The sequence below is a fragment of the Macrotis lagotis genome, chromosome 1, assembly GCF_037893015.1.
Source record: "Macrotis lagotis isolate mMagLag1 chromosome 1, bilby.v1.9.chrom.fasta, whole genome shotgun sequence".
Taxonomy (NCBI): Eukaryota; Metazoa; Chordata; class Mammalia; order Peramelemorphia; family Peramelidae; genus Macrotis; species Macrotis lagotis.
The window spans coordinates 850,241,251-850,267,647 of NC_133658.1; the positions used below are offsets into that span (position 1 = coordinate 850,241,251).

At 38.5% G+C, this 26,397-nt stretch overlaps 1 protein-coding gene across 4 annotated transcripts in view; it reads right to left on the minus strand.

The window, feature by feature from the left end:
• The window catches only part of MEAF6 (MYST/Esa1 associated factor 6), a 32,001-nt gene extending 11,625 nt beyond the window's left edge, over nucleotides 1-20,376 (minus strand). Inside the window, exons 1-5 of one of the 4 annotated variants that reach the window (XR_012474487.1) lie at nucleotides 20,166-20,376; nucleotides 18,955-19,070; nucleotides 8,595-8,682; nucleotides 8,246-8,291; nucleotides 160-352 (exon numbers count right to left, since the gene is read on the minus strand). Coding sequence is in view for 2 of the 4 variants with exons in the window: in XM_074217563.1 (XP_074073664.1) it covers nucleotides 160-352; nucleotides 8,246-8,291; nucleotides 8,595-8,682; nucleotides 18,955-19,070; nucleotides 20,166-20,255 (533 nt within the window). In the remaining 2 variants the exon portion in view is untranslated. The remainder of the gene's footprint in view (nucleotides 1-159; nucleotides 353-8,245; nucleotides 8,292-8,594; nucleotides 8,683-18,954; nucleotides 19,071-20,165) is intronic. The other 3 variants (XR_012474488.1, XM_074217563.1, XM_074217565.1) reach the window with 3 other exon arrangements.
• Between the last annotated feature and the right edge of the window lie 6,021 nt (nucleotides 20,377-26,397).

Consider the following 26,397-nt stretch of genomic DNA (forward strand, 5'->3'; position numbering starts at 1 on the left):
CTCATCCATAAATTTAGAAAAAAAAAAAATGAAACCATATTACTTAGAGCAGAGGTCCTTCCTTCTGTTGCAAACCCCAATAGCAGCACCCAAGAACTTGTATTCCCTTTTGAAATAATCATCACCTCAGCCCTGGAGAATGGCACCAATGCCACTAACCTGTGTCGATTTTTATTCTTCCTCTTTTTATGGCTGCTGTGATGACTCCCTGAAGAGGTGGAGGAAGCAGCCTTCTGGGGTTTCACCCCCTGCACAGACCCATCCAGATCCTCTGTGTCCTCTTGGCTGGGCTCATTCTCCTGATTGTGAAAGTCTGGAGATGTGTCACTCTCTGTACCACTACCTGGTTCCCCTGTAGGAATTACAGACAAATGCAGAAGAACTTCTTCAGGATCTCTCGTCCAAACTGTCAATCAGCCAACCAAGAATTCACAAAGGCCTGTTCCTGGCCAGGCACTGCTCACACTCCAGAGAACGTGTACTCTGCAGAGGATAACACATGAACTCCTTGAGAGTATGGATCATTTCATTCCCTGTTAATATCCCCAGCACCCACCACATGGTGCTTAATAAATGTTTGTTAACTGGCCGATTGGAGAAAGAAGATATGTAGTTGAAGCTCAAGTTACTTAGGTTCTTAAAAAATATCAAATAATTGGAAACAGTAAAGCTGAAGACACTGAACAGAGCCCTGCAACCAAGATACAATAACCATGTTGTACTGACTAGATCTTTATTGATATCTTGTTTTTACATCACCTACATTTTTCCCAGCATCCCTCCTCCTCCCAGAGAGACATAGTTCATAACAAGTATTTTCTTAAAAGAGGAAAAGAAAAAAATTAGCAAAATCAAAACATGAGAAAAAATCTTATATGCAATGTTCCCCACTGGCAGGTATCTTCTCTTATCTCTTCTTTGGGGACAATCTTGGCTTTTATAATTTTGCAACATTTCAATTGCTTTGTGATGGTTGTTCTTTCCACTAATTTATATTGTGTTATTTACATGGTATATCACTTTACTTTGCATCAATTCACCCAGATTTCCCCATGCTTTTTTGTAGTTACCATGTTTGGCTTATCTTACAGCATAGGAATATTCCATCCAGACAGTTTAGCCTCTCTCCAGAGGTTTGGGCATCTACTTTACTTGTAGTTCTTGCTACCATAAGAAATGCTGCTATCAATATTTTGACGCATATAGTAGGTATGGTCTTTTGATCTTCTTGCGACTTAAGCCTAATAGTGAAATCTTTGCATCAAAAAGTATGCACATACCAGTCATTAGTTAGCTGTCCAGAATGGTTACTAATTCCCAACTCCATCAACAATGAATCATCTTTCTGCAACCCCTACAAAGCTTTTTCCACATCTTGTGTCATCTTTACTAATTTGTTGAGTGTGAGGTGAAATCTCAAGAGTTGTTTCGGTTTAAAACGTAATTTGGAACAATCTTCATATGGTTGTTAACGATTTTTAATTCTTCTTTTGAAAATTATTCAGATCTTTTGATCATTTTCTCTTGGAGAGCAGTTTAGTCTTTTAAAGTTGTTATTTGTCTACATATTTGCCTATATTTTAGATATTTAATACAAAGATTTTTCAGAAGTCAATTCCTGCCCTTCAACTAGATGCACTAATTCTGTTTGTGTAAAAACCTTTTCAATTTCAAGTAGTCAAAATTATCTGTTTTCAAGGACAGATAAAAAATATCTCAATGAAATAAGTTTACAAAGAAATTTACTTATAACTTAAAGGAGACCCAGGGGGGCAAGAAATGGATTTGACTTTGTATGTCTACATCCTTTTACTCTTTTCAGAGACTCTTCAGATTTAGCAGGGAGGAGACATCTATGTTACCCTATCTTGACTGAGAGAGTGTGTAATAGGGAAGTAAGCATTTAATTAGATTGATAGGCTAATCACCTAATACATTTCAGGGTAGGGGAATTTTAATTGGGGAGGCATAGTAATTAGGCAGTACACAAGTTCCAAATGAATGAATCACATGGACAACAAATGTCACAGGAGTTTTGAGAAGATAAGTTACTTCAAAATATGTCCAGAAAAACTTAATGGAAAAGACAGGATTTGACTTTGATCGTGAAATATGTGTAAGACTGAGAAGGGGGTGAGCACTCCAGGAAGGAGGAATAGAGTAACCAAAGTCAATAAAACAACAAAATGGAGTCTTCAAAACCACCCAGAAACAGCAGATTTTTAAAGTTCTCATAGTTGAAGATAAATTTTAAAAGGCAGGTTGGGATTGCTACATCTAGACAAACTAGCTTCCCTGCTTTTCACACATGACACTCCATCTCCCACTAAACTTTTACCTTGGGTTCTCCAGGTAAGGAACACATCTCCCCCGCCTCACCCCAACTTATCCCAACCTCCTAGTATCACAGTTTTTCCCTGGGAAGACTTACATAAACTGATGTAAAGTGAAGTGAGCAGAAACAGAACATTATACACAGTAACAGCAACACTGTAAGCATGATCAGTTGTGAAAGATATTTTTGATCCAAGAAAGTTCCATGATGAAAAATGCTAGATAGGAAGAAAATTCACAGACTGAAGCATATTTATTTTTTCTTTCATTATTTTTCTTTTTTGTTGTTGTTTTTGAACCCAATGAGGAATATGTTTTGTGTAACTTCATGTCTTTCCTTCTTAACAGGTAGGAAAGAATTTGGAATTGAGAACAAGAAACATTTTTTTAAAATCACAGTTTTCTTCAAAACTTAAGTGATATCATTGACCAGCCCACACCCTTCATTTTGACCAACCCATACCCCCTTGCATTTGCCTAATGACCCTATATCTCTCAATAGAATGTAAGCTCCTTAAGGCTGAAATTTCATTTTTGTTTTCTGTACCTTCAGCTTCAAGCCCAATAATTGAGAAAGTGAAGGTACAATGCAGAGTGATGGATAAGGATTCAGGAAGACCTATGTTCAAATTCTGCTTTAGTTACTTGTTAACTGGGTAACCTTGGGTAAGTCATTTATCTGTTTCATCCTCAGTTTTCTCATCTAAAAAATAAGGATAATGACCTTCCAGGATTATAAGGACCAAATGAGACATATGTAAAATGTCATAAGGGCAACATTGTGATTGCTATACACTTGAAACAAAGTAGATATACATCAATTGAAGAATGTTTAAACAAATTGTGAAGATGTTGGAATATTACTCCATTCAGGAAATGATGCATGTGGGGGCAGTTAGGTGGCACAGTGAATAGAACACTAGCCCTGGAATCAGGAGGAACTGAGTTCAAAATCTAGCCTCAAACACTTACATTACCTAACTGTGTAACCTTGAGCTAGTCACTTAATGCCACTGCCCTGCAAAAACAAAAACAAAAATGATGCCTGTGATGAAGACAGGGAAGCTTAGAAAGATCTATGTGAACTGAGACAGAGCAAAGTAATACAGAATCCAAAAAAAATTATACACAATAATATAACATTGTAAATAAAAAGAATGACATATCCCTAAAATATTTAAATAAATCTAACAAAATGATATCAAGCAGGATTCAAATGAAGAAATATGAAAAGATAACCTCAACCTACCCCTTGTTGGGGGTGGGAGATCTACAGCTGTTTGTTACACATTGCACATGTTTTCAGACTTTCTCAATATATTGATAAATTATGCTGATTCTCCCCCCGCCCCAATCTAACTAATCTCTATTGCTCCATTTGTCATATGGAGTAGTTCTTGGGGAGGAGAAGGGAGATACTATTGAGATACAAGAAATAGAAAACATCATTAAAACTATTTTTTTAGAAGGGCTCTTATAAGTGCTAGCTATTGTTATTTTATTATTAAATATTTGTTGATTGATTAGAAAGTTACTTATGTACTACAAAGTAACAAAACACATTACTGAATAGTTTGGGCAAGCAGATGATAAATGATGAAAGACGGTAATGTGGCACACATAGCAATGTCAATCAACCTTCTATTATAGTGAAGAAAAAGGTATAATAATGCTTCATGTCCACATAAAAATGAATAACTTATTTAAAGCAGAGAATATCAAAGCTTGAATAAAGTTAAATCTGCAAAGAAAATATCTGACATAGTGAAAGCACTTCAAAAATGAGACGTAGGCCTGGCACAGAAGGTTAGGCAGCAATGAACCCCATCACTGATCCTCACTAGTATGGCTGACTGAGGGAACCTCAGTTTTCTCATCTTAAAGGTAGTTGAATGGTACTCTCAAAGGTCCCTTCCCAGCTCTAATCAGTGATTATATAATCTATGAAATGTATCTACAATAATGTATAAAACTGCTGTCTGTCCTAGATAAAGACACAAGTTCATTCTGAAAGAAAATCAACATCAAGTTTCAATAAAGATTATGTCATACATTCAAAAAAGAAACAATGAAGACTAGACACACATTTTTTTCCCTCCAGAAATGTTAAACAAAATACTTCATTTTTGAGAGAAACAGTAGCCAGTGGTGAAACATGATACTTTAGTCTGTGATTAAAAACAAGAAAGGCTCAAGTCTCTAGGGAAAAACTCCATTGTCCTAAGTATGTGAGAGGAACAAAGAGAAATCCTCATTGCAAATTTGGACACCAATGGCACCATCTACCCAAAATTCACTCCAAAGGAACAGTGCAATCAAACTTATATAGAAACTGAGGCTTTTGAGAGATTCTATACAATGTAAAAAGTAGTAAACTGCAGCCTGATATTTGTTTACATGGCAATGGTTCTACTCATGGCATATTTGCTGTCAAATGCTTGAACAAAAAAAATTATATTTCTTTATTTCTTCTTTATTTCTAAGTTTCACTCCAAATTCTTTTTGGCAACTTTCCTAAATGACTCCCATCAGATCTGTCATTTCTGAAGATGGCCAAAGGAATTCTAATTGTAGTTCCAAAAGAACTCTAGAAGTGTTCAGAACAATAATAGCAATACTAGAGTAAGTACTGTGCCTCCTAAATGACTTCAAAAGGTATATTCATTTGGATCCACAAATGCCCAAACTATGGTAGTAGCCAATGGGAATGGAAAAGAAACGAAAATCTGAGTATGGGAAAGAAGAAAATGGGATCTGTTGATCCAATGGGATACAGAAATTTAGGAAAACAGAGGAGTAAAACATGCCCAAAAGTTATCCAATTTATGTGATCAGAAGACAGCAGGTACAACTATTAAGAAAAACAAGATCAGAATGGAAAGTGGTTTTGAAAGAAAAATTGGTACTTCTGCTACAACAAACAAATTAAATCTGTGGAAGTAAAAATGTTCAAATAAGAAGCTAGAAATGCAAAACTGGTTCATGAGAAAGAGCTCTACATATTCTCACTAGGGATATAGCTTTGAGTTATACACACAGAGGTAACTGAAGCCAACAAACAATTCTTCATAAGTTACAAACTTTGAAAACTCTTTTCTTAAACAAGGGCTTCAATGTGGAGATTTAATTACTCATCATGATAAATCCCCAAATGAAATAAGTGCAATGAAGATTAGAGCTGAAAAGGCCCCTCAGATCCCTTCAAATGAGCCAATTCAATCCTTTCAATTAAAAAAAAAACAGAGCTAGAGGAGAGGAGTGGACATGACCCAAATTTTTCTCTTTTCTTTAACTCCATTCTTAAAAAAATTTTTTTTTTTAACTATACCACTCTTAATATTAAGATGCTTAGATTTTTGCAAGGCAATGGGGTTAAGTGGTTTGCCCAGGGCCACACAGCTAGGTAATTATTAAGCGTCTGAGGCCGGATTTGAACTCAAGTACTCCTGACTCCAGGGCCGGTGCTCTATCCACTGCGCCACCTAGCTGCCCCCCAAGAATATATGTTACATGTTATAGGAAAAGATACATACATAGCACTAAAAAAATCAAATTATCTTACAATTAAGCAAGCATAAAAGGAAATATGGACAATTCTTTTGAAATAAATCTCATTCAATAAGTTATGTATATAGGGGCGGCTAGATGGCAAAGTGGATAGAGCACCGGCCCTGGAGTCAGGAGTACCTGGGTTCAAATCCGGTCTCAGACGCTTAATAATTACCTAGCTGTGTGGCCCTGGGCAAGCCACTTAACCCCATTTGCCTTGCAAAAACCTAAAATAATAATAATAATAATAATAATAATAATTTATGTATATGAATCTATCATTGATTCATAAGTACCTAGCAGAGTGCCTGGTACATATATAGCTGGTGCTTAATTACATACATCTTGATTGTCTGATCTTATGTTACAAGTCACTTGAATAATACTCCTCCAAAACTGCTATCAATTTATAATTTTCTCTCTTAAAATACTAATTTCTGATGTAATGAACAAAAACCTGTTGCATAGAAACCTCAAAAGACAGTTATCTTTGAATAATTAAAAAAGCCTTTAATAAAAGGCTTTTGGAAAATGAAACCCAGCAAATGAGAAAATTATCACAACTCAAGTTCAAATATGCAGAAATAAAATCATAATTTCCTCCAATCTTTTCCAACACTCATTTTTCCTATAAACACTTTTATTTTCTATTTTTTTCCAATAAAATATTTTAGGATTCCTAGTTTATATGTTACACTGGATAACTATACCTTGAACTTTCTATTGTGTCTCAAAACATTAAGTTATAAGTCTTGAAACACCTAATTAGAATTAAGCAAATAGGAAGAAAAAGGGACTTACAGGCAAAGATTAAAATAAATACAATTTAAACCAGACCCTTTTTATTTACGTGCATAGGTAACAAATGTCAGGACGGAACAGATGTATGTTATTTTAAGAAAGACTATTGAAAAAATCGCAAAGTACAAAACTAAATAAATTACAAAAGGACTTTTCTTTACAAAAAATGTTCACATAATATATATTTCTTATTATATTTAAAATTATTCAATTTATATATGTTTTTTTCAAGAGTCTGACTACTACATAAAGTAAGATAAATGTTTCTCTTCAGTGGTTGCTTAGGAAGCCCTGCTTAGGGCAATTAACTCCAGATGTTATTCTAAGTACTGTCAATCAGTTTATCTTTCTTCCTTAGAGTAAGTTTATGTGAGATGTTGAAAGTGACCAAACGAGAAGAACCACATTTCTGAATGTTCTTGACCATTTTGATCATCTTGATCATCAAATTAACCAATTTACAATGCTTTGACATGTACCCTTTTATAAAGTGGTTTGAGAGCTTGGTTTAATAACTTGGTTATTTAATAGCTTGGTTTAATAACTCCTTTGCCCTGAGTAAATTCATTGCCTTATATATCATCTTTAATATAGTTACCTAACTCTGGTGAAAATATTCATATGACCTAATTCTATTATTCTTTCTCTTTAAAAGAAAAAAGTGCCCTTACCTTAGTATTTCTATTACTCTATGAGATAGAAGATCTCATTCTAAATGTGTCAGTGGGATATGATGCCAAAAATGGCAGTAGGTACAAAGTAAATGACCTATAGAAAATGATCATCTGCCAAGTCAATATCCCTCTCTCTGGCCTCCTGATTTCTCTTCATCCTTGAATTTGTGTGAAGAGTTGATCCTCTAAAGATATGTTATTCTTCAAGAAGTCTCAATAAGGACAATTCCAAAAACTTCTGTTTCAGAAGTCAAAACAGAAACAAAGTATTGTTTCCATGCATTAAATGGTACAAGTTCCTCATATTTACATAGTATTATCCTCCAAAGCATTCACCATCCAATAAATAGTGCTGCTAAGCACAACAGGAAAGACAAATATATTCCCCATTTGAAAGAGACAAGAATTTATGGGTATCATGGATTATTAATACAGAAGAGCTAGAATGAACACTGGAGATCACCTAACCCAAACTTTTCATTTTGAAGAGGAAGCAACAAAACTCAGAAAGACCAAAGTCATGTACAGCTATGCCCATAAGCCAATAAGCTCTTTCCATTTCACCAGAATACTTCTCCTCTGAAATCAAAATTTTACAATCACTTTAATTCAAAAGACTTAAAGAGAATCACCTACTTGTGTTTTTTTTTCAGAGAACCAAGAAAGGTTTTTGAGCCAACCTCCCTAAGAAACATGAGAAGAAAGGAAGCATGTTGCAATCCTCTGTCTTTCTGTCTCTCTCTCTCTCTCATAGTGCCTATAAGAGTTTGTCCTTATATTATACATAAATTAAGTGCATGAGAGCCTCCTCTTGGTTTCTTAAAGAAACTGCAAGGATTTAACATTTAAACTCAGGAATGATCATATCCTAAGAACAAAAAACTTACTTTTTTCAATGAGTTGGTCCTGAACTCCAGCCAATGCACTGACTGCCTAAAAGAAAAAAGACACCAAGAAACTCACTGGTAAAACAGTCAGAAGAAAAAATAAATTAGATTCTAATCTGAGTGTTGCAAAATAGGAACCTGGGAAATCATCTCAGAAAAGAAACATTTGGCTAAACAGATTTATTTGGAAATCATATAAATTTTTTACAAAGTGTGGAAATTTTACATCATGTATTTAAAAAGTACTTCTTTTTTTAACAGAGAATTGTCACAAAAATTCATCTAAATTTCACCTAGATTGATGGTTAATCAACCATCAGAAATGGATTGGTAGTCCCTCCTCACTTACCGCTGCTGAAGTAACAGAGGATTTACTGAAGAGTCGTTCAGCTTCCTTAAATTTTCGGTTCCTACGATCATTTTTGCTATTGGAGTTTCTAAAATGGAGGGGGGAAAAGCCTTTTAAAACCCTTGTTGCATCTATAGTTAAAGTCCTATTCCATACCTTGAAATGATAAACATTTTCAGAAATGAGAAGTCCTTTTTCCGGTGAAGCTATTGACTTACAAAGTTGAAAGCCACACAAAAAAAAAAACCAATTTAATTTAGTTCTTCTTTTACCTTTACACTAACAGAATTTTCAATTCACAAATTTTTGAAAGTAAGATTGAAAAATAAAGCTTTATTTATTAATTTAAACTAATAAAAAGGATATTTCAGTTCAATCACTGGCCAGAAAGACCAGAATAGAGAGGAAAGAGTACAGAAAAAGAAACAGAAGAGAAGAAAAACAGAGAGAAGAAACAAAAACACTCAAACATTGGGAGAGGATAAAACCAAAGAAAAGGGAGGCACCCCCCCCCAAAAAAAAGAGGAAGAGAGAGATGGATAGAAACATACAAATGCCCCAAAGGGAAAGGGTACAGACACACACACACACACACACACACACACACACACACACACGCGCGCATTAGGAAGACACCAACTAAGAAAAAAAGGACATCTTTTTACTCCAAGTCTTCAAAATTCATCACTGATTAGATTATTGAAGCCTAAACACTCCCATCATGAACAACTCCATTACCTAATTATTCATAGACTATATTTCACATCATGTATTAAAATAGGGAATTCTGGGAGAAGGGGAAGGGGCATTAAAGGAGCTTTACAATTTCATAAATAAAATACAGCCTTTTCTCCTCCTCTCTTCCTATTTAATTGTAAGCAGAGTATTGTTTATTTGTACCTGTTTGTCCCAGATACACATACTGATGGAGAAGCTCTAAAGTTTATTATCTAAGGTTTACTAAGTCACATATCGGACATTCTTCAACTACTTGTTTTTTCCTATGTGAATGGTAAGGTTGGATGATCTCTTACAGGGACTTGCAATGTTCCAGTCATGGGTGAAACGAGAATAATTTCATTTACAAATGGAAACATCTCTAAGATCTCAATATTCACAGGGAATCCCTCTTCGAAATAGACCATGAGCTGAATCAATTTCAGATTCTGAAGCTTATGATCACAAGGTTGTTGAATACTCCATCAACAAGCATTTAATAAGTACTTTTTATGTTCTAAGAACTGTGCTAATTGTTAGAATTACAAATACAAATGAAAAGAAAGGTCCCTGCCCTCAAAGAGCTTACATTCTAAAAGAAAAAAAACAACAAAAGAAGAGCTGAAATGGGGACAAAGGGAGAGTAAGAACCCATACTGTTGCATGATGAAAGCCTCAGAGGCAAAGTCAGGAAGGCACTGATGGGAGATTGGCCTGGGATCCTCTCCAAAAATGGAGGCCCAGGGAGGAAGTCAACAAGGAAAGAAAGGATCACAAGGCAGGAGATGTTTCATAGACCTGAACATAATTCCAGTGTGAAAAAGCAGCTGAGGCACTACAGATGCGTAAGGTTATTATTTGTTATCAAATCTTTCCAAGAATCATCTTTACTGATTCTGATTTTTGAATGGAAGAAAACCTTACTGAAAGAAAGCCTTTTTAGAATAGGTCAAATCAAATGCTATTTCATAATGAACAATAAATTCAGTATAAACTTATATTCTTACATCTTTTCTTGAGTTACATGATGTTAAAGATGCAGTCCATTGTAGCATGTTGCCTAATCCCTACTATCAGTGAGGTCTTTTATGACAGTTGTGTAAATAAAATGATAAAGTTAGCTTATGGGTAAAATAACTGAAATTGTCTTGGCTGCCTGGATGGGGAGTAGGAATTAATATGGATTTCCTCACCTCCATCTTTGGTATCTTCTCCTTCAGATACAATGTTAAATTGATTCCCTAAGGTCTTCACCATTAATCACCTTCAGCACATATTTCCTCTTTGTATGCTTATTTCAAACAGGTGGACTTCCTATATTTTTTTCCTTTTAGTGAGCTATACCTCCATAAGCACAACTAGGATTATTATATTAAAACATATAGTGCAGTTTCCCAAATTTTTCTATTTCTTTCTGTCCAGAGAGTTTGTAGAATATCCCAATAATAAAATCATTTCTATTTCTCTTTTCACAGACCTTCATCCAAATATTTGCCTTACTTTTCCCCTGATTCCTGGATTTCTGAATCAAGAGCTCTTTGGGCATTTGTGTATAGATTTTTGAGACAACAGATTTTATTGCTGGTTCTATTGTGAACTCTACTGTTACTCTTCTTCCTTCGCTGTAGAATATGTTTCTTTTTTTTTTGTTCTCGGTTATATTAACATATAACTACACAAAAGCAGTAGTTCTAACACAAAAAGTTCTAGTAATTTTGTTTCTGGATTTTGTTGTGATTTCATCTTTTTTATTTACCATTATGTTTATTTTATTTTCTGCCTTCTTTAAAAAGGTTAAAGATTTATCTATTTTATTGGGGTTTTTTTAAAGAACAAGCTTTTAGTCTTGTCATTTCCTTTTTTTTTTTTGGTTTTTGCAGGACAATGGGGTTAAGTGACTTGCCCAAAGTCATACAGTTAGGTAATTATTAAGTATCTGAGACTGGATTTGAACTCAGGTCTTCCTGACTCCAGGGCCGGTGCTTTATTTACTCACCACCTAGCTGTCCTAGTCTTGTCATCCCTATAAGCTTTTTTGGTTTCCAGTTTATCTACATTTTCTCTAATTTTTAATATCATTTTTTAGTGATAATTTTAGGTTTATTTGCTTTCAATTTTAAAAAATGCATAGTCCATTTTTTTATTTTTGTAGGAATATGATTTTCCTTGTAATAACTCTAAGAAATTTTGGTATGTTTCATCATAATTGTTTTTTTCCTTTTCATTGTTTCTATAATTTGTTTATGGACTTACTCAATATTAAGAATTTCATTAAGTCTCCATTTGCCTGTGCCTTTATGCTCTCTAAAACTGATTAATATTCTTATTGTTTTAATAGTCTATAAAGGATATACTTAGTCTTTCTTTTTACATTGGTTTGCAATATATCTATGTCCTAATGTATGTTCAATTTTTATAAGTTCCACCCATGTATGTGAAATATGTTTATCCTTCAGCAAATTTAAAAGAATCTAAAACATATCTAAAATGGAAATCTCCAACTTTGTTAATATGTCTTCTTGTAAATTTTTTCTTTATGAATTCAGATATAAGTTTAATATTGATATTGTTTATGATTCCTTTTTTGGCATAATGTAGTTTATATGTTTTTAATGTTTTTGCTTTATCTAATAGCATGAATGTCTAATCTAATACCATCTTTATCTAACAGCAGGAATCCTTTTTTGGATTAACCTAATACATAGTAATGCCCCCCCATTCCATCCTAGCTCCTAATTTTTATCCTGTGGATGTCTGGTTTTTAAATGTGCTTTTGTAAGCATGAATTGTGAGGTTGGTTTTGTTATTCAACTTGTTACTCCTTTTTTAAAATCATTTAATGCATTCACATTAAATTATTACAGGTTTATATTGCCCTCTATTTGTCTCTAATAAATTTCTTCCCCTCATTCCTCTGTAAACACAGTATTTCATCCCTTCAGGTGTACTTTTTTTTTTTGGCAAGGCAATGGGTTAAGTGACTTGCTCAAGGTCACACAGCCAGTAAATGTTTTCAGATACAGACTTGAACTGAGATCTTCCTGACTCCCAAGGATGGATGGGCAGTGGATAGAGCACCTGACTCCAGGGCCGATGCTCTATCCACTGCCCACCTACAGCCTTCAGTTGATTTAATCTATGTTAAGGCAACCCTATTCTCATGGTTCTCTTTATCTCTTTCCACAAGCACTTCCCCTCCCTCACATTTGTTTCCCCTTTTTCTAGTTTGGAGTTTTACTTATTAATTCCTTTTACTTTATTTTATGTGGTTAATTTTCCTGTTTTTGTCTCCTCTCATTTAAGCAGTCAAATAAAATCACTTGCTCTCCTCTCCTTCAACTTTTGTTCATTATTTTATATTTTATTTTCTAGAACTTTAAAAAAAAGTATTCTTCCCTCATCCTCATTATTTATCTTCCCTTTCTGTCCACTCCAGATTTTTATTCTTTGGTTCATTGTCTTTATATTTAAAGTCTTTCTTTAGTCAGATTTCTCATGGAATAAAAGCTTCCAAGGCAACTTTGCTGGGTTCCCTCTTTTTTTTTTTTTTGCTAGGCAATGGGGTTAAGTGGCTTTCCCAAGGTCACACAGCTGGGTAATTATTAAGTGTCTGAGGCTGGATTTGAACTCAGGTCCTCCTGACTCCAAGGCCGGTGCTCTATCCACTGTGCCACCTAGCTGCCCCTTGGGTTCCCTCTTCTAAACAGTTTCTATTTTAATATCTAACAGATCTTGTCCCCTGACCCCTTTTTCCCATTGTGCCTCATTTTGAGAAAGCAAATGATATTAAATATTGGAAGGATATTGATCCATGGCAAAATGTTTTCTATGTTCCTAACTGTATGTTCATGATTAACTTTTACCCACCCCATGATTAGTTTTCCCTCCAATTACTGCAGAATCTCCTCTCTTTGTCTATGCTTTTGTACACTTCTGGATGAGTCCCCCAAGCTCTGATTTTCTGTCTCCAAAGATAGGAAGAATGTTCTAAGCACCAAATCTCTGTAGCTATTACACACTGTAAGGTCTCTAACTCCCTTTATAGAATTTCTCTTCTTCAATGACAGCATAATACACCCTTCCACCAAAGAAACAAGATTTTCTTTCTTTCCCCTTTGCTTCCTTGTTTATAGACATGTAGGCTCTTATTCCTGAGACTAGACAAGCTTTTTTCCTTTCATTTGGTAGTTTCTACCTGATTAGGGTACATTACATATTCCCCTCTATCATATTCCTTCCCTTCTCCTGTTTATGCACCCTCTCGTTCTTTATTTTAGCTGCATCAAAAACAAACAAAAACATTGATTCATATATAACTGGGGTACTGTGAGTACTGTACTGTACTGCCCATGATATTTCAGGCCTATTTCTTCTCTGTCTCCTTTGGGCTTCAAAGACTTCTTTTCTTAATTGAACATCCTATCTTTTCTTCATTAATAGTTAGTCAGGTTTGCAGGCTATGTTGGGTTGGGCTGCATCTTGAACTCCTTTGCTTTCTGGAGCGAACTTTTCTACTTCCTCTAGGTTTCTGGTGGGTGCAGAATAATTGGGTGTTGTTTTATTTCCTATCCTCCACGTTTGAAAATCCTTCTCATCATCACTTGAAGAATTTTTTGTTTCTTAACAGAACTGTTCTATGACTTAGGAGTTTTGAGCATGGTTTTTTTTTTTGTGAAGATATGTGAACTCTTACAATTGGCACTGTTCTCTGTATTCAGGAGTTCTGGGTAGTTTTCTTCCATTATATCTAACATTATGATGTTGAGATATTTTGGTTAGTTATATTCTTCTGAGAGACCTATCATTCATATGTCATTTCTATGAATCCTGTCTTTGAGATCATGGTTTCTTTTGATCCTTTCTGCTTTTCTTCCTCTAGATTGTCCTTTACTTCCTTTTATTTGCATTCCTAAACAGTTGCTGTCTCTTTTGTTTCTTTGGTAAGGCTTGCCATGATGGATTCAAATTATTCTATTCTTCCAATTATTTCTGCTATATGGGCCAGAAATTCTGCTTTTACAACTCTCCTCTTTTATACTTTTCAGGAATATCCTGCTATATAGTTCCATGCTCTCTTGGGAATACACAGGGTCTTCTGCCTCATCAGGCACTGATTCATCTTCATCCATCTTGCAATACTTATTAACAGATACCTGAACTTTGTTTCCTAATCTGAAGGTCATTTTCCCTTCTATTTTTCTGCTTATGTTCAAGGTCTTTCCTCCTGAGATCTTAGGTGGATTTTTTTTTTATTTTTCCCCTTTGACTCAATTTGGATCCCACTCCTTTGATGGCACTATCCCTGGGAGCTAGATCCCACTGGACATGGTCCACCAGCCTTGGTCTCTGCTCCAAGTGATTTCTAGCTGTCCCAGCTGGATGCTGGAGTCTTTGCCTCAGGTTTAGTGGAATGCCACATAGTCCCATACTAATGGCCCACTCCAATTCCCTTGTCCTTGGTTCTCAAGCTGAGCTCTGTTGTAGCACAGAGCACTGCCACTGCTATTCTAGGTGAACAAGCCTCTGGGTTTTGATTTTCATTGGCAGGAGAATGGTTAGGAAGGGAGTGGAACAGAATTCTATGGTAAGCCTGATAGGTCAGTTTGTGCAGCCTTGAGATCATGATGGATAGTGGGGAAGGGGCTGTCGAGTGATGATATTAGGAACTAGAGATTAGCTTTTTTGCAGTTATTTCGCCAGGTACTACCTGGTCAAGATTCTTGATGTACTAGCCCAAGGAGACGGTTGAAACTGCTTTATCTCTTGTGCAAAATTCCTATTTTGGAGATGTTTGAGAAGTCATGAGGACTGAAGAAAGTATCCACCTAGTACACTATCCTGTTGGTCATGTGACCCAGATGTCCTGCAGGAAAAATGAATGGTGACTAACCTGTAAGGCAGCCCCGCCAGAGACACTGTGAGTTCAAATCTGGCCTCAGACATTTACTGGCTCTACAACCTTGGGCCAGTCAATTACCCTTGTCTCGGTTTCCTCATCTGTAAAATGAGCTGGAGAAAGAAAAGGCAAACCACTCCAGGATCTCTGCCAAGAAAACCCCAAATGAGGTCATAAAGAGTTGGACACAACTGAAGACTGAAAGACCTCATCAAAAATCTTTTTTAAAGCCATTTTGATCCCATTAGCAAAATACCTGGCAAATAACACTCTCACCAACCTCTGTTAGTTGTATTCAATCACTGGCCAAGAATCTATTAAACCTGTATTTTAAACCAAGTCAACAAGAGTGTAAGATTCCATTATTTGCCAAGCACTTTGATAAGTGGTGAGGACATAAATACAAGCAAAAAAACCACTCAGACCAGACCCTGGTAAGGAAACTTACATTCTGATGGAGGAAGAAAACAAATAAAAGGGAGAGGGGAGAGAAGTCAGGGGCAGAGCTGAGAGAGGAATGAATGAGCAGGACTGGCACTTCCTGAAAAGTCTTCAAAGTCAGGAACAAGGAAAGTCAGGAGAGGACACTAGGGATATCCATGGACCGGAAGTCCAAATCCCCTTCTCAGACACTTCTTAACCCTTCATTTCCAAAATCAACTTCCCTTTTCTCCTATCCTTGTCTTCAATAGGCAAGAGAGAGGAAACTACAACTTGTGTCCCTATAGTCTTTAGTTCCTTGCCCAAGACTCACTTTCTTTAACAATACTGTCTAAATGACTTCCAACAGGATCTTCTGTGCTCAAGTGCATTGCCATAAGCAGGTAGTAAACATCTGTTTTGATATATTTTGGGACATTTTCTGCTTTATCTTGGACTATTCATTGTAAAGTCAACAAAGCTACCCCTGCAGCTCTTTTGCTTCTTTCCTCTAATCCTTACTGAGACCATCTCATACCTAATAGCTTTGGTGGAAATACCACATCAAACTCAAGAGGACAAGCTGCAGCTCCTTCCTCCAAAGATCCAAATCTCTCCTCTTCAGGAAAAGCTTCAGGTCATATTTTTAATCTTTAAACATGGCTATCCCTTTCATTTCTTTAGCTCTCTGTGTAACATTCTTCTACTCTCTCACCTACGGGCAAAGGGCAAGATTTCCCTTTCTTCCACTGAACCTTTACCTTCTTTTCCTTTAGGAATGCTTCAATGTTTCTCATAACCTGGAAAGAAGACAGACAATCATACATACCAAGAGAGAGAAAGAGACACATACTCCAAGAGGAAAGGGAAAACACACACTCCCCAGGGGAAAGCATATTCATTCATGTGTACAAACACACACATAAAACATACACCCTATGAGGATATACCAGTTAAAAGAAAAAGAGAAAAAAAACACTAAGAGGAAATAAAAGGAGACAAGACAGACACAAAAAGAACAGGAAAGGACTGACACACAAGAATGTATCAAAGCATATTACACTAAGAGGAAGAGAAAGAAAAAGACAAACTAAGAGTCTGACAACTAAGAGTGAGACAACTAGAGAGAGACACACACATACTCACGCCAAGAAGGAGGCCTATATCAAAGTAAAAGAGAGATAAACCACAATAAAGGAGATATCCACAAAAGAAACAAGAAACAATTAAAAAAAAAGACCCAACAATCAGAGGAACTGGGGAAAGGAGAGGCACAAAGAGCAAAGGAAAGGGGTGGCTAGGTGGCACAGTGGATGGAGCACTGGCCTTGGAGTCAGGAGTACCTGGGTTCAAATCCAATCTCAGACACTTAATAATTACCTAGCTGTGTGGCCTTGGTCAAGCCACTTAATCCCATTGCCTTGCAAAATCTAAAAAAAAAGAGCAAAGGAAGAAAACAAAATATATACAAAGGTCAAGAACAGAAGACACAACATTCAAGGGAAAAACTCAAAGAAATAAAGACTGAAAGGAAACATGAGTAAAAGAAAGAGGGAAATACTATGCATAAATGGATAGAAGAGGGGACACAGAGAGACAAAGAGAAGGATGGGGTATATGAGATGGAATAGAAAGAGTAAAATAGGACCCAAAAGATGAGTACTGAGTTAATATTCATAGCTGAACACATATAAAGCTTTTCAAAAGGTTTACAAAGTTTACAAAGTCTATTGTATCATTCAATCAAATAGTAGGCTGTGAATTAACTCTTCACACCTTGTTATTTATTTGACCTTTAGATTGAGCTGTCACTATACTCTGAAAAGCTGATTAAGCACTGTTCACAATTCTTCCACAGCTCTTTTCCTCCCTTTACTACTCAGAAGATAACAAAAGAATCATCAAAGATGATCTCAGGGGACCTAATGACCAGGGTGAAATGAAGGGGTGTGAGTGTTAATGGTGAGCTAAAGTTCTCATTTAGGCACACATTTCACAAAGTATTTCTACTCTATTGTCTATACTTGAGGATTTCAAAATTCAACATCAAAATTACTTTCAACCAAGAATGACACACTATTGAAAAGAAATCTTGTGGGATAGTACACTAGTTTGAAAATTTACAAAGCACATTTATTACCACCATCCTGTTTGGAAGATAGCACAAGGATTACAATCCCCATCATATATAATACAGAAAACTGAGGCTCAAGGACCAACAAGTGAGATATGACTTTTGGTCCTCTCATTCCAATTCCTTGGCTCCTTCTACTTCTAAGGTCTTTTGTTCTCCTATGTCTGAGGTTCCAGACTTGGTAGCTGCCTTTCTGACTCTTAGATTCTGTGATAGGATTTCCTCTGCTTGGGCCTCAGTTTCCTCATGTTTGAAATTTACTTATTCTTAAAAGTTACAGCTGGAAAATGTTATGACTTCCAAATGAGTAAGTACCATTATTTTAAAAGTAGAAAACAGAAGGAGTTAAAATTCAGAAGCAACAGTATCCAACATAGGACAGTATAAAACTAGGATTGATGAGTTTCTGTTTCTTCCCACTAGAGTTTAAGTGTTTTTTCTGACAGTTTTCAGAAGGGTTTTGAGAATAAAAAATGAAGAAGCCATTTCCTTCATTGACTGGATATCAAGTACAAATGTGGATCATAGGAATTTAAATCTAGAAGGGACCTTAGGTTTCATCTCCTCATTTTACAGACAGGGATATGGAGGTCCAGAGATGTGGCTTTGGGAAATTACTTTAAAAAATAAGTTAAGTGAGGGGCAGCTAGGTGGTGCAGTGGATAGAGCACCGGCCCTGAAGTCAGGAGGACCTGAGTTCAAATCCAGCCTCAGACATTTAATAATGACCTAGCTGTGTGGCCTTGGGCAAGCCATTTAACCCCATTGCCTTGCAAAAAACAAAAACAAACAAACAAATAAATGAATAAATAAATAGGTTAAGTAACAAAGCAGGAATTCAAACTGAAGTCACCTGACTACAAATTCAGGATTTTTGGCATCACTCTATAGTATAAAGCATAGGAATAGGTTTAAGAGAGAAATTGGTTCCCTGGGGATTGACTGGATCACTTCAGTAAAAAAACAAAAACAAAAACCCAGATACTAAATTCACAGAACTGCTAAGCAAAGACAGTTAAGAGAATTTGCTACTTGGAATTGGATGAGTTATCTAGCTCCTCATATGATGCCGAACAGTGCTAGACATTAAAGCAAACTAGAAACGCCTACTGCTACTACACTCTTTAAAACAGAAATTAGTAACATTCTACCTAAAATACTGGCTTTAAAACAAAAGCCTTTCTGACACTCACTTTTGATTTGTTAGATAGCGGTCCCAGCCCCGAATAATATTGCCATACATCTGGGTATCTTCCAGGTAGCTCCCTTCAAAAGCATAGATCTGTCTCTCCAAGTTTGCCAGCGTCTCCTGGTGGACACAACACATACACACACACACACACAAAAAAAAAAGCAGAAGGATGCTACTACCTTTCAGGATGGAACATTCAGTCTGACGGAATGGAGATTCAGTCAACAGGTTTAAAACTGAGGCTCTTGCCCCACAGTAATTCAGAGTTGATACCTTGTCTTCAGTACATGTCCATATAATTCTCACCCTCCACAGAGGAGGTCATGTACAATATACCCAAACCATTTCAGAATCTTCACATTGGTTTTTGGGAGACAAAGTTAGGATTTAGGGGAAATCGAACCCTTCACTCTTTCTGAATATAAAGCTTAATGGCACAGGGCAATTTTACCCACACTGCCTACAGGAGGAGGAGCAGCACAAGCTTGTGGAGGGCCTTCCATCATCCCTAAAGCCTTTGGGGGTTAGGACTTCGTCTCTACTAGCAAGAGCCAGCAAATGCTCCTTTCCCTGTTGCCATGGTAACCACCCTCTGCGCTTCGGGTGAAGCCACCCCACCCCCAGCCCTACTGTGCAACTCTCTTCCAGTTACTTTCTTTGCTTCTCTTCGCCCTTTGCCCAATGACCACACATTGGCCCCGGCCCTGCTATGCCACCATGGCTCACATCCCCCCCCAACTGCACCTCGTACCTACCTCCTGCTCCCGCCGTGCCCCGCGCAGCGGCGCCCCCCGGAGGGCCCCCTGCCCGCTCCCTAAGCGCCCTTCCTCCCCGCTGCCCGGAGGGTCTGGCATCCCGCCCCGCGCGGGGAGCGGAGGCCCCGCCCCTGCCGGCCCCGCCCCGCCCGCCAGGCCCCGCCCCCGCGGCGCGCGCCCGTCAGTCACTGGGGGCGGGAGGGGCCGCGGGCGCGCGGAAGCCGGCGCGGGCGCGAGCGCGGCCGGGCCCCCGGGCCGCGAGGCCGGGCCCCGGGGCCGCGGGGAGCGCGGGGTGGCGGCCGAGGCCGGGGCCCCGCGCCCCGGGTTCGCCGAGCGCCCCGGGCCGGCATAACGGCCGCCAGGAAGCCGGGCCGGGCCGGACCCCCGCCCCGGGGAGCGCCCGGCCGGGCGGGGAGGCCCCGGGCCCCCGCCCGCCCCCGCCCTCCAGCCCCCTCACCGCCAGCTCCTGCTTGCGCTTCACCAGCTCGGCCAGCTCCCGCCGGGTGTCCGGGATCTGCGGCGGCGCCGCCTTGTTGTGCATCGCCATGTTGGGCCGAGGCGCGAGGAGGGAGGCGGGGAGCGAGCGGGCGGGCCGGCGAGCCAGGCGGGGAGCGAGCCAGCGAGCGAGGGAGGCGGCCCCGCCGCGCCCCCGCCCTCGGCCGCCAGGGGGCGCCGCCGCCGCCACTGCGCCTGCGCGCCGGCCTGCGGGCGGGGGCGGGGCGGCGCCGGGGCGGGGCGGCGCCGGGGCGGGGAGATCCGAGAGGCGAAGGGACGAGGAGGGATGGAGAGAATGGGGAGGAACGGAGGAAGGGATGAAAGGAGAGAACAGGAGAAAGAAAAGCTTAGAATGGAGAGAAGGGGGAAAGAGAAAGCAGTGCGTGGAGAGAAGCGAAAGGAAAGAGGAGATAGGAAGAGAAGTGAGAAGGGGAGAGAGAAGAAATGGAAGCGGGACTAGGGAGGGAGGGAAAGAGGAAAAAGAACAGGAGAATAAAAGAAACCAAAGAAGGAAGAGAGAGAAGAATAAGGGTGAGAAAAGAGGAGAGGAAAAGGAGGAGGGGGAGGGAGAATAGAAAATGACTGGAGGAAGAGAAAATAGAAGGGAAATGGAATAGAGGGGGAAAGGGGAGAGAGTAGAGAAGAAATAGTGAGAGAAGAGACTAGAGAAGAAATGAGAGAATAGAAAGAGGAGAGGAAATAAGAGGGAGGAAGGAGAAAGAAGAAAGAGGAAACAGAAGATTGATTTTTTTGAAAGCTTACCCTCTGGTCCCAGCTGAGGCTATGGGGGGGGGGGGTGCCTGGAAAGGTGCCTTAAAACAAACTTCCTCATTTGACCAGGGAAGAAACTGGGACGCAGAAGGAAAGGGATGTCAATTCAATAAACATCAATGAAGCAGCAGCTAAATACAAGCAGGCTGGGAGATAGGGATATCTCCATGAGGGTCTAGTGTACTTTGTCTCTGTAAGCAGTCCCAGACTTCTCCAAGATATTCAAATGAATCTTTTAAAACAGAGTTTAGGAGTTCCCTCTAACAGTGTATCTTATCTCTCAATTCATCCTTCCCCTGCCCGTCATGTACTGTTCTCAAAAGTATGTCACAAGGAGCTCACCCAATGAGTTGAAGGCCTTCCTTGCTTTTTCCCAACTTGGAGAAGCTTCTAGTGAACATTCCATCTTCTCTTTCTATCACACTTTTCTCTGATGATTGTCTTTACTCCTGTTATTCAAGTCTTTGTTTTCTCTGTGATGTCATCTTCAGAAGCCAGAAGGGAAGGGGGACAATGACCAGTGGGAGCCCCATCTTCATAGCCTGGCAGTGCCCTCTGCCTGATGCTACCCTTGCTTTGAGAAGTTGTAAGGATGAGTAATGGAGGGCCCTGCTCTCCACATCAGTTATTCTAATTATTTCCAGTTCACTACATACATGGATTTTTGATTGGCTGCTGAGCCATAACTGGGACTGTAAACAAAAGACTACTGAGTGGGCAGCTCAGCCCCTTTTCCTTTCCTGGAGTTCAGAGTTGTTATGGGTCTCTGTGACCACAGGCCCCCCTCTCACCCAGAGCCAGTCTGAAGCCTTAAGCATGTGGTCCTCCTTAGAAAGAGGCAGTACCAGGAGTCTATTTTCCCTACTGAGTCCACATGAAGCCAAATTGCTTCCCTTGTGTCTTTTTTTTTTAATTTAAATATCTTGGTTATTTTTCCAAGTACATGCAACAGTAGTTTTCAACAATCATTTTTGTTTTGCAAGGTTTGAGTTTTACATTTTTCTCCCTCCCCCGACAGACAGCAGTATAATATAGACTCTACATTTTATAACCATGCTAAACATAGGTCCATATTATTCATGTTGTGAAAGAAAAATCAAATCCAAACAGAAGAAAAGAACATGAGAAAGAAAAAATAACATACATAAGACAACTTTTAAAAATTGAAGAAAGTAAACTTTGGTCTGCATTTAAACGAATGACTATCATAGTTGATCATCACCCAATGTTATGTTAGTGTATAAAATGTCCTGGTTCTGCTCACTTAGTATCAGTTCATGCAAGTCTTTGCAGGTTATTCTGAAGTCCCATCCCTCATGATTTTTTTAATAGAACAATCGTATTCCATTACATTCATATACCAGTTTGCCAGTTTGTACAGCCATTCCCCAATTGATGGGTATCCCTTCAATTTCAAATTCTTTTAAAAAAGAACCACTATAAATATTTTTGTACATGTAGGTCTTTTCCCCTTTGTTATGATCTCTTCAGGATACACACCCAGTAGTGGTATTGCTGCATCAAAGGGTATGCACAGTTTTAATGCTCTTTGGGGATAATTCCAAATGCTCTCCAGAAGAGTTGGATCAATTCACAACTCTACCCACAATGCATTAGTGCCCCAATTTTCCCACATCCCCTCAGACTGATCATTTTCCTTTAGTCAAATTGGACTGAAGACTAACTGAAATAGCTTTGCTATAGGGGAGAACATACCAGATTGGGGATTCAAGCTGATAGAATTTAAGGAAACCTCCTGCCCTCGAGAACCCAACTCATCAATTCCAGTGGGAACTAGATTATACTTGTATTGAAAAGATGGACCTTTATTGTCATGGGGAGCCTGTGGGGAGGAGGGGGTCGGTAAAAGTATTGTACATTTTCATGAAAGCAACCTATTGTCTCTTTCAATCCTTGGTCCAGCTCGTTGTCCATTGGACACTGCTGTTGGACAAAATCTGTCATAGATCTATTGATATATTCTCAGTTACTTTGGGGGGAATTAATTAGGTCTTTGGTGTCAATTCTGCTACAGTAAGGTGCTTTAGAGACTGTGATATTAAGGCCAAAGTGTGGTGGTTCCAATATCCTTGATGGAGAAAAGTTTATTGTAATAATTTTGGAAAATCTTTTCACAAGTTCTCCTTTGAACTTTTATTGTTGTTGTTGTTTGTAAGGCAATGGGGTTAAATGACTTGCCCAAGGTCACACAGCTAGGTAATTATTAAGTGTCTGAGGACGAATTTGAACTCAGGTCCTCCTGTCTTCAAGGCCAGTGCTCTATCAACCGAGCCACCTAACTGCCCCTCAAATGTTTTCTTTATAATTCACCTTTTGTTTTTATCCTTGAATTCTCTCACGTGCTTAAGGATAACTGTACAGTTGGATATTTTGCCAAGTTTTCTTTAGACTGATTTTGTCTTTGCTTTATGAGATACCACTAACTATCCGTTATCTTTCTTTGTAAGATTTTCCAGATGAATTTTGTATCCTAACCTTATATTTCACTGAAAAAATTCAAGGCCATTTGTCAAAATAGAAGAAATTCCTTTCCTCATCTCAAATCATTCAGATTCTTTGAACTAGTATCTCTTCCATCACTGTCTCCCATATCTCTTTCCTGTTTCAGTCTAACTCCTTGAGAAAGCAATCTACAATCGGCACCTGCACTTCCTTTTTTCTTGCTCTTAACTCTACAGTATGGCTTCTGATCTCATCATTCAACTGAAACTGCTCCTCAAAGCTGAAAATGATTTTTTAATTGTCAGATCTATAATCCCCCCCGCCCCCGTTCTCATCTTTTTTGATTTCTCTGCAGACTTTGAAGCTGATGATCTCCCTTTTTCCTTGATTATGCTTTTCTCTTCCCTTTAGGTTTTCATAACACTCTTTATCTCTTATTTCTCCTCTTACCTGCTGACCCCTTAGTTTCCTTTGCTGAATCTTCTATCCAAGATGATCCTGCTAACTAGAAGTTTTTCCAAGGGTTCTGTCTTGGATTCTCTTCTCTTCTTCCTCTGTACCTTCTTATTTGCTGATCTTATCACCTCTCATGATTTTAATTATCATCTCTCTAGAAATGATTTTCAGAACTGTTTATTCAGCTCTAATCTTTCTGACTTCCAGTCTTGCATGTCCAAAACAGAATTCATCTTTCCCCTCAAATCTTCCCTTCCTTACTTCCCAAGTTATTGTCAAGGATAGCACCATTCTCTTCACAAAGGCTCTGACATTAGTCAGTAAATATGTGATGTCTGTACTGTTACAGTACAGTCTTGTCATCCCCCAAGTTAGTCTGGCAGTAATTAATTTTCATTGGTTGAGCTCGTCCGATGAAATGATTATAGTCTGTGTATATGCAGTTTCTGTTGTCCATTTCTCATTTTTTATCTTCAATAATTTATTTAATTCAAGATTAATGTTTGTCTTTCATTTTCGAAGAAGATCACATCCAAAATAAGTCTTGGCTTTTCTGTTAACATGAAATCCATTTCATTCTTTGTACTGACAAAATCATATCAGTTTCTGATATGAGCCATCTGACAGTGTCAACTTTCTTTCACTAGGCTAGAAGCATTGCTATGACAGAGGCTTTGGGGTTCAGGGTCTTGAAGGGACATACATGGTGACAGCCTGCCTTGCCTGGCACATATTGTCTCGTCTCTCCTTCAAGGTACTTTGCTACATCAGCTAGGCTGACTTGCTCACCCTGTGGTTAGCATTTGTTGGCAGTTGATGGAGATGCCTAATGGCTCAGAATGGAAGGAAGACAAATAGTATGAAGGGTGCTGCCAATTCTAGGATTCTTAGGTCTACTATCTTATTTGGGGCTGTTGGACAACAATTGGTAAAAAGAAGGGGCAGCTAGGTGGCACAGTGGAAAAAGCACCGGCCCTGGAGTCAGGAGTGCCTGGGTTCAAATCCGTTCTCAGACACTTAATGATTACCTAGCTGTGTGGCCTTGGGCAAGCCACTTAACCCCATTTGCCTTGCAAAAACCTAAAAAAAGAAAAAAATAAGGATTTCTAAAAAAAAAAATTGGTAAAAAAGAGAACTTCTCCATGGGGAAGGTAATTGTGGGGGCAATCTGCTGAAGAATATAGGAAGGATTAAGGATGTATATAGTGGGGTTGGTCTTGACGAGAAGTCATTTAAAATATTATATAATATAATAAAGGATCAAGCAACAGAATATAAACTCCTTGAGCAGGAATTATTTGTCATTTTTGTCTATGTACTCCAGTGCTTAAGTTCATAATTAGTTTGTTGAATTAGGTTAAATACTTCAAAGAGTGTGAATACTCTGTCCATCTTTACAGATCACAACTTTGACTTAATGGGTCTCGTCATCCCCCAAGCTAGTCTGGCAGTAAGTCTCTCCAAACTTAGCTAGGCTGGTTCTAAGTAGACTTAATCTGTCACTAGATATATATACTGAAAGTCTTCCCAGCTTTGTAGCAACTGTCAGTGCTTACTTACACTTTGTATTTTACATTAATATTGGGAAACCTTCACAAATACCTTTCCAGTCTCCTTGCACATTACATCCCTTTATAGATAACACAATTGGTGCTCCTCATCCATAATACTCCATTTTCTAATTTGATGCATTTTCCCTGGTTATCCTCCATGCCTGGAATGCTTTCCCCTCTTCTGGTCTGACATCCAACTTTCCTGGCTTCCTTCAAGTCTAACCTTTTAGAAGAGCCTTTCCCACCTCTGTATAATGTTAATGCCTTCCTTCTATTATCTCTCATTTATCCTGTTGGCAGCTTGTCTGTACATAGTTGTTTGCAAAAACAGCAGGAACTGTTTTTGCCTTTTTATCTTCAGTACTTAATATTGTACCCGGTACAGATTGGACACTTAATAAATACTTGTTGAATAGTTGGTGCCTATGACAAGAATTTCATGCAATTGTATAAAAAGCAATGGAGTCAAGTATAAAAAGCCTGTTAGAAGATCATGGTTTCACTTCTGGTTCTGACATTGGCAAGTAACTTCCCTCCTTGGAAATTATCTTCATTTGTAAAATGATGGTGATGATGATGATGATCATGATGACTACTTATTTCACAAGAGTTTTGAATTAATCTTAAGGAACTGGCAAAAGATGGGCTATTAGTACTCTGCCAAGGGTAACAGATAATCCATCCTCTATTATCCTTACTAGGAAAAATATTCCCATTTACCCAAATATTAGTCATAGGCAAAGTATATTTATGCCAGGGTTGGGGAAGAGGCAGACTATATAGCCCTGACCCTCACAAAGTAAAATATATGTGTATAAAATAAGAATCCCGAGTTTATGGACAGAGAGCCAGCTTCAGCATAACAAAGATAGGTGTTCAAGTTCCACCTTTGAGAGATGTTAGCTATATGAGACTGGGTAAATTGCTTATACTCTCACTGCCTGTGACAAC